Source organism: Kogia breviceps, chromosome 20 (assembly GCF_026419965.1).
Source record: "Kogia breviceps isolate mKogBre1 chromosome 20, mKogBre1 haplotype 1, whole genome shotgun sequence".
NCBI lineage: Eukaryota > Metazoa > Chordata > Mammalia > Artiodactyla > Physeteridae > Kogia > Kogia breviceps.
Genome location: NC_081329.1, coordinates 10,511,060 through 10,526,507, shown reverse-complemented (window position 1 = coordinate 10,526,507; position 15,448 = coordinate 10,511,060). Strand labels below are relative to the sequence as shown.

Genomic DNA, 15,448 nt, shown 5'->3' with positions numbered 1-15,448 from the left:
TGTGAGTGTGGGTCCTGGTGTGCACAGAAACAAATTCTGGCCCTTGTACACACCTACTGTCCTGGCTGTGGCTGCCTTTATCAACTCGGTCCCACAGATGCAGACTCCCTAACGGCGCGAATTCATCCTCTTTCTGTCCTGCCATCCTCAGCATTTCAGATGAAGCTGAGGTTTTCATCTGAACAGAGAAGCTAAATTTCTGTATTCTGGTTATAGAGTTCCACGTGTGCATTAGACACTTTTTCCAACAGATGAGAATCATTTCTGTTGACATTTTCAACCATTCAATTCCACTTGCTTTCCTAAATTAGATTTGCTTTAACTTCATTTTCTCCCAGACATTATTGGAAGAATGATTATGGAGCCCATTAAGCATTTCATCATTTTATTGCTAATAGCCAAACCAGAATTAATTTTCCAAAATTATGTAGCACATTACCATAATGATTTACTAAAACCAAGGTGGATTTAAAATACTGCCTTTCTATTGTTTCTGTTTTCTTTTCTTTTTCTTTTAAAAAATTTTTTATTTCATTTTATTTATTTATTTTGGCTGCGGTGGGTCTTTGTTGCTGCATGTGGGCTTTCTCTAGTTGTGGCCAGCAGGGGCTACTCTTTGTTGCCGTGCATGGGCCTCTCATCGTGGTGGCTTCTCTTGCTGTGGAGCACAGGCTCTAGGTGCGTGGGCTTCAGTAGTTGTGGCATGCGGGCTCAGTAGTTGTGGCACACGGGCCCAGCTGCTCCGTGGCATGTGGGATCTTCCCGGACCAGGGCTGGAACCCATGTCCCCTGCACCGGCAGGCGGATTCTTAACCACTGCGCCACCAGGGAAGCCCCTGTTTATTTTCAATTCTATCAAAAAGCAGTAAACTTCTGCTGACAAAATTGCTTGGAAAAACCCAGTTGTTCATCAGGCAATGATGCTGTTTTCCATTTATTAGGTTTCTACTGTAGCCCTGGTGACGTGGCATCCTTCATTTGTATGACTAGCGACCCTAACCAGAAACTCGGAAAATTCTCATGGCTGGACATGAGAGGATCTGCTCATGCCTCTCCTTTCGAAGAAGGGTCCCCTTAATAGACTTCGTTCATCTCACCCAGAGGCTGCACCTCTGTGCTTCCTCCCAGGAGGGTTTGGTCAGTCGTCCCCCATTCAGCAGAGGCACAGTCATGATGGCAGGAGACGAGGGTGACCTAAGGTGACTGGAAGTCTGGGCCAGTCAGAGAGCAGCCCAGCAATGCTGTTGCTAAAAGGCTACAGACACCTTAGCGACCACGCCCAACCCATGGTGGTCTCGCATTTGGTGGACGTGGGGATCTGGGACTTCCAGGCTCAGAGGACAGCAGACACAGAGACCATCTGCCGTGTTAGGGGAAGAAAACCATGTTTGGCATGGGAGGCTCAGCTCCAGCTCTGCCTTTCCTCCACCAGCTGAGTCTTGAAGGTGTGGCCTTATCTACAAGGACAGATTAGGCTCCACGCGGAGTTCTCTCTTGGTTCTAACAATCTATCGAAGTTTATCTCATTGCTTGGATCTCACAGAAAGCAATTTAGAAACAAGAGGAGCACTTGCCAGCATGGAAATAACCATGCAGAGGACGAGCCAACTTCAATGCCATATCTGAGGTGACTCTGAAGGGGACCTGTTCCCAGTGTTCCAGCTGTGGTCGTGTTGTGTAGATCAAACGATGTTGGCTGGATGGGCAGCTAGCCTCTCCCTTGCCTCTCCACCGAGAGTTCTACTTTCAGGGCTCTGTAAAGTGTCCGACCCTAGTCCCTGCCTTCAGAGAGCTCCTGGTCTTCACGCAAAGCTGAGATGTTTTTATAAGTCGAGGGCAGGGCGAGCTGGGATTTAAGTCGCTGAAAGAAGTTACAGGAAACTGTGGTTGTCTAGAGACTGGTAAAGACTCAAGCACTGGAGGGCTGGGGGCAGGAGGTTCACCTAAAACAGGTCTCTCAGGGGGGCGCCTCCCAGGGAGGTGGACACGCAGTGATGGCGTCAGACAAGCCAAGTCACACCCTGGATCCCCGTCTGCCTACTTGTGGGGTCCCGGCAAGGTTAGTGAGCTTTCTCGAAGCCTCGGGGCCTCATCTTCAAGACACAGTAATAACAGGAGGATTGACCTTTCAGGGTTATTTGGAGCATAAGGCAAGCAGAGTGCTTGAGCACAGCCTGAACAGTAAGTAAAGGTGAGCCATTTACACCATCACTGCCGTTATCAAAGCTGTCATTGTTATCAGCATATAAAGAGAGGGTTGGTCTGAGCCTTGAGGAGTGGGGCCATGCGGGCAGGCTGAGAATAACTCGGGACTTCGTGGAGATGCTCCCTTGAATTCGTGGATGGAATTTCAAGACACCAGAACTGGGAGAGACTTAGAGATTTACCATTTTTGTTTCTAGATTGAAGTGCCTGCTTTCTGAGATTTACATTAGAGGAGAGGGAGCATGGCTCTAAGAGATGTCACTGAAAACGCCTGCCCTGTTAGAGTCCATATTAAGTTATGAAACGATGTTTTTCCCCCTCACCTGCCAAAGTGAATTTTAGTATCTTCTTATGACTGCTCAGGCTAAAGTGATTTCCCTGCACCTGTGACCCCCATCAAAGCTCACTTGTGCGAATGACCTGGCCCTTCCTTGGGGCCTTTTGAATTTTCATTTAAATGTTCAACTGCTAACACTTCTTACACGTATTTCCTGCCTCCATCACAGAGCACAAGCTCCTAGTGGGCAGGGAAGGTTTCTACATTTCTGCAGTTCCCACAACTCTTAATATGATTCTGGGTGTGGGGTAAGCCCTCAACATATTTGCTGGTTGTTTGATTTTTAAAATTCAATATGTTGCATAAAATTTGGCCAGGAATACGTCAGATAGTAATGTTCCTCCCAAAGAAAAAATATGTATTGGCTTATCGAGGTTTAACATACTTCCAGTGAAACGCTCGGTGATATTTAACACAGGCATTGTTTCATCCCAAACCACACCAGACACTCTCATCACCCCAGAAGGTTGCCCTGTCCCTACCCTGGCCCCGCAAAGCCACCACGGGCGTGATTCTATCGCATTTCACACGAATGGAGTCACACGGCATATACTTCCGTGTCTGCATTCCTTTACTAAGATACTATTATTGACAAGTGTCCACGTTGTCGCACGTATCAGCGGCTCATTCTCTTTCCACGGCTTGAATATCCCAGTCTGTTCGTCCACTTCCTTGCAGACAGATATCTAGGTTGTTCCAAGGAATAAACTGCTACAAACATTATTGTACACGATCCTCGTGGCCATGTTTTCATTTATCTTTTTTTTTTTTTTTTTTTTTTTTATGGTACGCGGGCCTCTCACTGCTGTGGCCCCTCCCGTTGCGGAGCACAGGCTCCGGACGCGCAGGGTCAGCGGCCACGGCTCACGGGCCCAGCCGCTCCGCGGCACGTGGGATCTTCCCGGACCGGGGCACGAACCCGCGTCCCCTGCATCGGCAGGCGGGTTCTCAACCACTGCGCCACCAGGGAAGCCCTCATTTATCTTTGATAAATACCTAGGGTGGAACGTGCTGGGGCATCTGTATTAATGTAAACATGTCCATGGGTGGAGTTAGAGACAGCCTTGATACTGTGCAGGGCCCAGTGGGGCTCCTGGGCACAAAATCCTTCCTGTGTCCCCATTTCTTTGATTATATAGGAAACAGGCTTCAGTCAGCCTCCATGACCTTCCATGAGTTCCATGGGGCAGATTCAAGCAGTTGTTAATTAGGGAAGGGAGGGGGTGTGAGACAAGGGAGGAGGAGTCAAGAGAAACAATAGAGCAGCCTTGGGGCAGGGTCCTGGTTCCCCGTCAAGGGATACACAGAACAACGTCTTTGAGCTGTTTTGCAGGTACTGAAACCCCCACCACGTGGGAGAAGTTAACGGTTACTGGCATGCTGCCCACAGAGGCCGGATTCGGCTTCAGCTCTTTGCCAGGTGAGCAGAGAGGGTTTGGAGCTGGGTGAGGAGTTGTGGGCTTGCAAACTGGCTGCTCTCGGGGTGAAGCCTGATGACGACACGTCTTGTCCGGCAAGTACAGAGTTTCAAAAGTGGAGGGACGAGATGCCTGCAGGTGGCTGGGCAGTCAGCCTTCCCATCCCTCTGTCCCATGCTTACCACGTGCTCCTGGCCACCTCTTAGTTCAGGATCCTAAGATTCTATTCCCATTCCTATTTGAAAGATAAGGAGGCCCAAGACCGAGAGGAGATCTGAAACAAGCCAGCAAACACAAGCTATCTCCTCTTCTGCCCTGGACCTCGCTGCTCGCTGGCCTGGAGGCATCTGTCAGAGAGGTGCTTTTGCCCCAGGCCTCTCCATATTTTGTACGTCTTTATGGCCATCACCCCATTTTCGCACTGCGTATTTGCCATCCTATATCTGCCTTGAACAATGAGCTCCTGAAAATCAGGGATTTCAACTTCACATCCTCACCGCCTGCCATGGTGCCCAGCATGTGGTCTGTGTGGTCACCCTCATGTACCTACTGCTCTACCAAGTCTGCACCAAGGTGACAGGGTTTTGTTTGGTTTTTATTTCGCACCCCAGTATTATCGTTGCATAGAAAATAGAATTAGTCTTCATGTGTTGTATAAAGATGCCATTAAACATCTTATGTGTTCCAGACAGGGTGGAGCATGGAAAAAGAGACAATTCCCTGAGCCTGGATGGAGCAAAGCTGAGCTTGTCTCCAGAGGATCAGGGACACACTCCCCAGCGGTGTAGCGGCCTTCAGGATGCATGGGGGCCCCGTGCTGGCCGCACCCCCAAGCCCCCGGTGAGGCATGGAGACACCAGCACGCCTGTGACCAGTGGCTGCCCCAGCACACTGCTACCGCGGACCCCAACTTTGGGGAGGGGCTGCAACAATGTGTTTAAGTGTCCCCAAATCCTTGGATCGAATCACAATTGGATTATTTTTAGGAAAAATAAAGAACTCGAAATTCTCCCTCATCCCAGTTGATAGACTTGTTAGATGAAGGGACTCCAGCACAGTCTGGTAGGTAGGCCCCTCCTTCTGGGTCACTGTTCCTGAGGCTGCGCCCGCCCCACGGTGGCTCCTCCCTCGCCTCCAAGCTCCCTCCCCTCACTCCTGGGGCTCCACAGCGCCCAGCCACACCCTGTCTTTGCGGAGCATCTTCCTGCCCCTCTGCTGCTTTCTCCTCCCACACTGATGAAGTTTCTAGAGGGCCGTGAACATGCTCCTCTTTACAAGCAGAAAGCTAAGTGCTCTCTCAGAGATATTTGCTGGACGGAATTGACCTGAACCACTTGGGGGGCCCCTGCCTTTCTCTGCGGATGGCTGTCACTTTGCTTCCTCTCAATCCAGCCAGTGGAACTCCTTCACAAGGAGCTATGTGGACGTTGGTGCCGGGGGGGGGCTCTCGCCCTGGCAATGTCGACCACAACTCCACTTGCACTTGTCTTTGGCCCAACAATTCCAATGGTAGTAATTTACTCCCAAACACACAACCTCACAAATTTTAAAAAGAAACCACAACCGCCCACGAGTACAGCTACTCATTTATTTTTAACGGCAAAATGTTGGAAAGAACCGAACGCTCATCCATGGACGATACCTAAAGCTAGGGAAAGAAGGGGGCGGTTCTTAAATTGGGGATATGCAAGCAACACTGCTGACCTCTGCCCATAATCACTTTCCCATTATTTTAAAAGCATGTAGTCAAAGAACACTATTGTAATAAGCACATGAGGAATAATTTACAAAAATATTTTTCTAATATATGAATACCTACTATATTTTACACATTTTACAAAAAGAAAAATACTAAGATCAAATACTTACGTCCTGCTCACCATACCCCAGGTACTGTTTTGAATGTTTGACCATGTTAATTCAATTTTCAAAAAGATCCTGTGAGGTAAGCCCCGCTGCCGGCTCCATTTTACTTGCGGGAAAAGTGAGGCAGAGAGAGGTTCAGGCCTTAGTTAATGCCCACGCCTCTCGGCAGCCGGTCCTGCTCCGACCCGGCCGAGAGCTCGCACTGGCCAGAACCGGGGGCCCTGCTCCTAGCCTGCCCTCCGGAACCCCACATTCTTGTCTCCTAAATGGGAAAACCCCACTAAATCATTTATAAATACAAAGTACTTGGGCCTTAAAATTCAGTATACAAGGTAATAAGGTGCACATGGGGATTGGGGGCAAATCGAAGCTGCATTCCCGAAATTCAGGTTGGGTTGTAAAGCTGAGCAGGTTGGGGTGAGCGGATTGGAGTGTCTGTCTGCAGTCGACCCGCCAGTAAGGACTCAGGTGACCCACGCCTTCTCTGCTCCCTCAGCACCTTGGGCCTCTCGGCGCTCGGACGCGCCTCCAGCCCCACGGGCCGCACCCATTGCGCACGCGCGAATGGCGGCACGGGGGTGGGGGGGCGGGAGCGACGCCCACTGCGCACGCGCGCGCCGCCGACTCAGGGATCAGCGTAGCAACACGGCCGCGCGGAGCCGTGCTGGCCAATCAGCGCGGCCGGGGGCGGGGCTTCCCCGCGGCACTCCAGGGTAGGCGGTGGGCTATTTCCGGCAATAAATCCCGACGGGCCGCCGTCAGGTGCAGGCTGCGGGTTGTCAGTGCGCCAGGTGGAACCCGGACCGTCGGCGCGCCAGGTAAGGACTGGGACGCCGCGCGCGCTAGGTGGGGAGTATGGGCGTCCTCGCGTCAGGTGGGGACGGAGGCAGTCTGCCCGCCACACGGCGCGGCCCACCAGTCCTCAACCCCACGCCCACCCTCCGTGTCCCGCAGCCCAGCTCCCCTCCCGCCCCCGCCTGAACCCGCTCCTACCGGGTCGGCCCCCTCCTCCTCCGGCCCAGGGCCTCCCGCACCACCCCTCCCCGGCCCGGCGTCTCCGGCGTCCGCCCTCCGGCCTCGTCCTCCCCAGCCCCTCCCGCGCGGGCATCTGCCCGGGCCTGATCTCGTCCTCCGGGCGTCCGTCTTCTGCCTCCGTTCTGCTCCGGCTCCGGTCCCTCTTCGGTTGCCTTTCTTATTTTTCTTGAGCGGACGCGTTTCAATTTTGCGTCCTTCTCTTCGCGGTAAGCTCCGTTTGGCCGCTTCTCCCAGCCTTGGCCCTGCTCAGACTCATCTTGAAGGAGTGTGGGGAATCGTGCCTTTTCCTGCGGAGCCCTCCTTTCTTGCCTCTTCCAAATCCTTACCTCCAGCCCTAACCACAAAAGACACGCTTTTTCTTACTCTTTCGTGTTCCACTTTCCCCTCTTAACGGGAAGGTTTTCCGTTTCCGTGAGGCATCTGTGATTATCTCCCAGGCCTTCTTGCAGTAAACCCATTTCTGATTCTCAGCCCTCGGTTTACCATTTCTTGATGGTCTTTCTGGATCAGATTCTTCCACATTTATAAGCCATATATTCATGTTTGACCCTCAATTATTTGGAAATCTTGTGAGGAAGAGAAAGCAATAGAAAAAGCCAAATGCTTATCAAATTGAGCATCAGTCATTCTTATCTCAGAACAATGCAAATTATTTTCTCAAAATTTATGATGAAATTTCCAGTATAAGAAATACTGGAAGAGAAACTCCTTTGCCAGCTTTTTTCTCTGAATATGAAAGTGCCTTTTATTTTCACTGTAACTTGTTTCACTGTAACTTGTATAAGAAATACTGGAAGAGAAACTCCTTTGCCAGCTTTTTTTCTCTGAATATGCAAGTGCCTTTTATTTTCACTGTAACTTGTTTGTTTCTTATCTGTTTGTAATGTGTATAGCCATAGCTCTTGCTCTACAGGTATGTAGTCTTTATTGTTCTGAAAATCAGTTTAGTAACTGAGGAGAGTACTGTTATACATGTAACCTTTTCAAATTTGTTAGAGCTGTTTCCTGTCATGTTTTCCTTGTCTTAGTGTTTTTATATTTAGATCAAATCTGATGATGTATGACATAAGCTAAAAAATGTAAGAAAAAAAAAAGACTCCTGCAGTTTTATGACATCTGTTTCTAATAGGGTGTTCAGGAATTGCTGTTTTAAAAATATAGTGGTAGAGCATGGATTGTGGATTGAGATTCCATGACTGTAAATCCCAGCTCCACCAAACTTTTTGCCTCAGTTTCTCCATCTATAAAATAGAGATTTAAAACTTTTAACTGCGGATTGCAACATTTCCTACCTTATACGGTAGTGTGAGGACTAAACGAGATAATAGAGGTAAATTGTCTAGGGTGATGCCTAACCCATACTGAGATCTAGTAAATGTTTGCTGCTGTTATCATTAGTTAACGGAAAGTTGTGCTTGTTGAAGGAAAGACATTTCTTGTCTTGTGCAGGAGTTTCCACTGGCAAATGAACTTCATGAAGCCCTGTTCTCCCGCAGTGCTTCACCCCCATGTCCTGCCATACAAAATAGAGATTGAGGGAAGATCTACAGCAGATGGCCCCATATGCTCTCTGACATTAGTTGGCATGAAATGTGCACAAAATTGCAGATTGTACCAGCTATTTTACAAGAGTAGCCACTTTTGAGTAGTTGCTCTTACACATTTGATAATTTTCAGGAGTAATTTCTAATTCTTATTTTTGTATTTGGAAATTATCAAAACAAAGGTGATTTTAATTAAATTTATAACATGATAGCAATTCAGATCTTTTAGCAGAACAGATAAATCCATTTCCCTAAAAAGTGATGCGTTGTCATCATTCCAAAAGTTTAACAGTATTTTTCGATTTGCAGCCTTGTTCGATGCTTCAGACTGGGACTATTTTTGAAAATTTGAGACCCAAACCTTTCACATTGCAACTCGTGTGTTTTTTCCTTTTCCCTGATGGCTTTTTTGTTATTGGTTGTAATAACTGTGCTTCCGGAATCTCTGCTTTAGTTCATGAACTAAAGCATAAAGTATAAAGATTACATATAAGTATTATGTAAGTATATATTATATAAGGTTATATATTGTAATAACCTATGATGGGAAAGTATGAAAAATAATATGTACATAATTGAATCACTTTGCTGTACACCTGAAGCTCACGCCACATTGTAAATCAACTATACTTCAATTTAAAAAAAGGTTATATGCAAGTGTAAAGCATACGTATAAAGATTATACACCTATATGGAATGGAATACACACATTTATTTTGAAACAAATCTTTTCCTCTGTGTTGAAAATAAAACTCTTGGAAATGTACTATTTTTATTTCCATGGTCCATTTAGCTGAACTTCACTCCTTCCAACCCATGGAAATATAAACACTTAGCAGCTGAAAAATTCAGGCTAACTATATTTGTTTCTCACAGAGTTGTTAAAGTCAATACGAATGATCTGTAGAGTTTTGGTAGTTGTAAAGGAATCAATGATCTTACAGGAAACCCCAAACTGACTCTTAACTTTACGGCAGAAACTTAGTGTAAATGTTATAGGGATTGCTTGTGAGGCCTGACGTTAAGTGATGAGTGGGCATGGTGTCTAAATAGGCAAGTCCAATGTGTGTCATCAAGTCTTAAAATATCTTGTTAGCTGAGGTGTTGGTAAGAAGTTTCTGTTGCTTAAGTAGTAGTTCTTTCTGTCTCTGTTTTCCCCTTCAGTCTGTCCTTGATACCCTGGCAAATTATTGTGAAAATAGCACTGCTCATGTTGCTGGATTGCTCAAAAACTTTTAATTATTTAGAGAATAAAGTCCAAACCCTTTTGATGTTCTGCATTCTCCTAGTCCCCTTTCCCTTCTGTTCTCTATTTCAGCCAGCCTATTCTGCTTATTCTCAAACATGTCACATGTATTCCTGTCTTCATTTTTTTTACCTACCATTTCTGTGATTGGTATTTTCTTCCTTTCTTCATTCACTTAAGATCTAACCATGCTTTAAGGCCAAGCTCATGTTCTAGTTTCTCTTCAGAGGTTTCCCAGGTGGTTTGCTTTTTACTCTGAGTTTCTTTTAGTTATTCTCTCTTTACCACTCATTTAGTTACGCATATTACAAGATTGCATGTATGCACGTTTATATATATATGTATATATTTAATAAGAAACCAATTTTATTAATTTAAATATATGAAGACTTCTAAATTCTACAAGAAAGGAAAAAACTAAAATAATAAATTTGTAGAATCGGTGAGCATACAGATCACAAAAGAAAAAAGGAAACATCCTGGGGAGAATTCTTCAACTGCACCAGGAAGCAGATAATATAGGTCAGCAATGTCACCATTTCTGCCTTTCAGATCAGCAAGTCGTGTTCTATAAAAATTGTCACATGGGTAATACATTTTCATCTCATAAAAGAAATATTAAAAATAAAAATGCCTCAAATAAAAAATAATGTAAAATCACTTGAAATTCAAACATGCAGAGATATTCACTGTTCACATTTTGCTATATCTGCTTTCAGATTTTTTTCTATACACTCATGTATAAACTTGTGCCTGCATGTAGAAATACACAGAAGTATCACATATATTTTCCTAAAACTTGCTTTGCTTTCACTTAATATACTGTGAATATCTTTTCATGTTAACAGATATTTGCACAATTGTTGTTAATAGCCATTTACAATCCCAGTGTAATAACAAATATACTGAACAAAACCTCCTTTAGATATTTTAATTGTTTATAGTTGTCACAGTTTGCTCCTGTTACAAAGAATTCTTCAGGGGACAGTTTTCTACATAACATCCCCCGTGCCCCGGTTTTATTGAGATATAACTGACATACAGCACTATGTAAGTTTAAGGTGCACAACTTGATGATTTGACTTACATGCGTCATGAAATGATGACCACAATAGGTTTAGTGAACATCTATCATCTATAGATACAACATTAAAGAAGAAGAAAAAATATTTTTCCTCATGATGAGAACTCTTAAGATTTACTGTTTTAATACCTTTCAAATATAATGTGCAGCAGTGTTAATTATCATGTTGTACATTACATCCTTAGTGCTTATTTATCTTATGACTGTTGGTTTGTACATTTTGACTACACATATGCATATATTTTAATATATTTTAAATAGACTTACATATATTGTGTGTGGAGGGGGTTTTCATTTGTTTTTTTAGTTCCTCAAGGGTTTACCGGTATACCCTTAGGGAAGGGACACATAAGGTAATAACACATTTAGTCTGTGTTTATATGTTTGTCATTGAAGTAATACTGTATTTGACCTATTAGCAATATTCTGCACAGTTGCCACTTGATTTTTTTTAAACGCAGTTTAAATATGATATTGAGAGATACTTTGGCAGTTGTCACAGGTGGTCCTCACAGACATTCTTCTCTGTTTGTGTTTTATGAGTCTAAATTTGCCGTTTAAGCATCATCTACTACATCATGGTACTTGCCTTCTTTTGTGAAAGTATTCTCTGGCTTCTGTCTGAAGCTTCGTGGAAAAGTATCAGACACCTGCTATTGGAGACTACCTTAAATAATCTGAATGGACTAGACATGGGTGGTGGCTTTTGCATTTTAGCGTGGTCAGTAATTGTGAAACAAGAGCGTAAGATGAGGCTTATCAAAATAGTTTTGAAATTTAAGGAATTATTTTTAATTATCTTCTAAAGAAAGAATATCAGTTAAACAATATATGACTGAAAACGATATGTTCTGATTATTACTTAGATTAGCAAGGTTTTGAGATCCTCTTGGTACAAAGGAAAATGACTTCATCATACGTTTCATGTTGAGCACGTGTAGTCGACACAGGAACGTTGTTGAAGAGTTATAATTTCCGTCTGAAATCTTTATGTCTCTTCTAAGCCAGTATAAATGCCTATTTAATAGCCTATTTTTTGTTAGTTATATTAAATATATTTAGGAGATGGTATTTAAACACTTTCATCTCTTGTGTACTCTGTGATATGATGTGATATGATACTTCCACGTTAGTGAAATATCACAAATCTACGCCGTTGGACATGAGATTAATATAACACATTACTCTATGGAAACTTTTTGTTGAGTTATCAACTACCTTTTTTTTTTTTTTTCCTTTTTGCGGTACGCGGGCCTCTCACTGTCGTGGCCTCTCCCGTTGCGGAGCACAGGCTCCGGACGCGCAGGCTCAGCGGCCACGGCTCACAGGCCCAGGCGCTCCGCGGCACGTGGGATCTTCCCGGACCGGGGCACGAACCCGCGTCCCCTGCATCGGCAGGCGGAGTCTCAACCACTGCGCCACCAGGGAAGCCCTCAACTACCTTTTTGTAGCTAAATACGATGTGTACTCTTTAATTCTTACCGTACTGGCTTCTTTATAACGCTTTCCTCTCTGTTGATCATTTCTTTCTTAAACCCATTCTTCTCTCGCCTTCCCACTTCCCCTACATCCATGGCTCTTCCTGTTCGGTGTCCTTTCTTGGCTCGTCTTCACCTGCTTGTCCCTTCAATGTCAGTGACCCTTGGAGTTGGCTCCTTGGTTTTCTTCTGTCCCCGCGCTGTCTGGTCTCTGTCTGGACAGTCTAGATGCGGGTGGTTTTCCTGCCTTGCTCTCCAGCCTTACCCTCTCCTCTGAGCCATTCATTCATTCAGTGATTGTTGAGCTACCGTTGTGCTCCGGGCAGCGTTCCAAGTGTTGGGATACAGAGTTGAACAAGACATCGCGTTTTCTTGAGGAAGGCAGACTGTAGCCATGTAAGTAATTTCAGACAGCATTTATTACCAGGAAGACACTATGCGCTGGCAGAGACCGAGTAGCCCTGAGGTCTTTGTGAAGCTCAGATCTGGTTGAATTGTGTCCCTGCGGAGTGGAGGTTCCTTTCTTGGCCGCTCGGTGTCCTCAGAGTGCAGTCCAGCTCCTTTGACTTTGCCCCCAGTGGCCTCTCCATTCTCACTTCCAGCCACTCCCCACTCTCCCTTTACATGGTCAGCCTCAGGCCGACTGGACTGTGTACAGGGCTGAGCATCAGTGTTTCACGTTCTGTTGCTTCTAATTTCTTGCAGGAGTTTTCTGTTCGGTGTCATATTCCTTTTCTTCCTCACTCCCTGACTGCTTGTTCTTCAGGCATGAGCTGAGATGTCAGCTCTGGGAAACCTTTCATGACACGTGCAGGGTTGGGCTAATAAATCCACCAGTCCTCATCCATCTTCATTTTAGTACTACTGAAGTCCTGTGTTACCGTCAGTGTTTCATCTCAGTGTCTAGCTGGCACTTAAGGCATGTGCAGGCATTTAAATATTAACTAAGAATTGTATTCATTAAAGTTAACGAATAAATGTTCTAAATGAAAAGAAACTTACATCAATTACACATACATTTTTAACCTAAATTATAGGAGAGCTATGCCATTTTTGGGCCAGGACTGGAGATCTCCCGGATGGAGCTGGATTAAAACAGAAGACGGCTGGAAAAGATGTGAACCCTGGAGTAAGGGACTTGAAGGAGAGAATAACCGGTGTGGCGCCAGCCACGGCACGTGAGTCGCAGCTCAGCAGAGCCACACCGTCCCCGCCTGACTCTTACGGCTTCACCTGTTGGAGCCCATGACTTACCGCTTGGCTGAGAGTCCCCCCCCGCACCTGCACAAGGCTGGTGTAAGGAAACAAGTTACTAGCCAAAGTCTGAGCCTGGTAGATCTCCTAGTGCCCACGCACAGATGCCGCCGTCTTCTTTTTAATTTGAAATGTTTAACCCTTACAGTAGTCCAAGAGATAGGTATTATTCTTATTAACCTCCCGTTACAGCTGAGGAACCTGAAGGAATTAAAAGGTGTAGTTTTGGCGGACTGCGTCAGAGGCCCATGGTGACAGTGGCTTGCACGAGACAGGAGTATAGTCTTCTCTGTCAGAGGCCTGAGTCGGTGAGGTGGCCTTTAGCTCTGCCATCCCCAGAGGGTAGCCTCGTCGGTGGGGTTCAGGGTGGAGTTCTGCCCCCACCTCCGCGTTGCGCTTGGCAGGGTAGAGGAGGAGGGTACCTGTGCCAGACCTCGCCGGCTGGAGTGGGAGCTGCAGGGCAGGCTGGGGGTTGTGGTCTTTCTCCAGATGAAAGTGAGAGATTGCATGGGTGCAGCAGCAGGCCCGCGTGGCCGTGGTGTGCTCGCCCGCAGTCCCCGGCACAAGTGTATTTGAGCATTTGGAGGATTGGGGAGGTCTGCAGACCTCTTCTTCCAAAGTGTCACGGGTCTAGGCACCCATGTTACTGCATATGTTTATCTCACATGTGCGTAACTATCAATTGTGTATTTCTAACTGACAGGTCATCTGTTTTTCTGATAGGAATTTGGTAACCTTTAGACTGGAGATTGGGGTTTGCGGTATTTAAAGCAGAAATTAATTTTATATTTAAGATTATAGGAAGGATAACACAGTGTTCGTTGAATTTATATTGTGGCATTTCTCTGCCATTCTGAATTCTAAAATGTCAGTTTAAAAAAAGCTGTAATGCATGACATAGAGTGTTACTGCTACTTCTACGCTAAGGAATTTGCATGTGTTTTTTTCCTCATGTACTCTTTATCTCCCCTCATTCCAAACATGTTGTGAGTATCAAAGAATACTTTTTTCTCATATATGCATAGAATTAGAGAAATACAGTCAAGACCTGTTTTCTTTGCATGATAAACTCCGTGTTCTCCTGTCTCCCTTCCCCCCTTCCCCACAGACACTCCCACTCACCCACTCCTATTCACACTCATTTGAAAATCCTTTGAAATATAAGTGGTGCTGGCAGAGGCCTGTCTGTGTGGGTGTCCTCACTGGGACAGAGGCTGTGTCACAGCAGCTGTGGACTCTCCACCGCGGGTGGAGTGAAGACACCTTGCTCCCATCCAGGTGCCTCGCAAGTCTAGGTGCCCTCTCTTTATACTAATGGTATATGTGATTACCAACCTTACATAAACGTTACAAACAGGATGGGACCGTAGGCAACTCACTCACTCCCTGCCAGAGAACATGGTGGGACCGTTGTAAATGAATTGTTCTCAGACCCTTGCAGTTGGACGTTTTGTTTTCATCTTTATCAAGTTCATCCTGAATCTTTATCAGCTTCATCCAGAACACACAAAGATGTGTGGAGCGGAGATGTTTTTATTAATTACCTTCTGTGAACGGAAAGTGTGTTGGTGTTCCCAGCCCAGTGCTTACTCCAGACCCTTCACAGTGAGGGACCAGGAGAAGCTGACTTTGCTTTGCTTGTCCACAGAAAGGATGCGGCCGTCCCCGCCTCCAGAGGGGGCTCCTTGGAAACAGAAGGGGCCTGAGGCCTGCCTGTGCTCCTTTGGTGTGTAGATAAATCCCTCCATGAGCCAGACCTGAGATGCCTCTGGTTTTGTGATTACACATGCTGTTGTATGTGCTCGGTCTGTACCGTATGTCAGGCATTTACTGTGTATTCCCAGTGCTGGGATCCAGCAGTAAACAGAAAGAGGCAAAACCCATGCCTGGAGGAGCTTGCATTCTAGCGGGACAGTCAGACGAAGGACAAAAGGAGCTCCGTGTGGTCTGTTCCGTGTCCTAAGTTCTGGGAAGGAAAAAC

General features: G+C 45.8%; 1 protein-coding gene across 4 annotated transcripts in view; it reads left to right on the top strand.

Moving 5' to 3' along the window:
- Positions 1-6,431: 6,431 nt before the first annotated feature.
- FBXO25 (F-box protein 25) overlaps positions 6,432-15,448 on the top strand; it is a 48,550-nt gene continuing 39,533 nt past the window's right edge. The window contains exons 1-2 of one of the 4 annotated variants that reach the window (XM_059049564.2): positions 6,432-6,644; positions 13,251-13,391. In XM_059049564.2, the coding sequence (XP_058905547.1) occupies positions 13,258-13,391 (134 nt within the window). In that variant the 5' untranslated portion in view covers positions 6,432-6,644; positions 13,251-13,257. The remainder of the gene's footprint in view (positions 6,645-13,250; positions 13,392-15,448) is intronic. The other 3 variants (XM_067022648.1, XM_067022647.1, XM_067022649.1) reach the window with 3 other exon arrangements.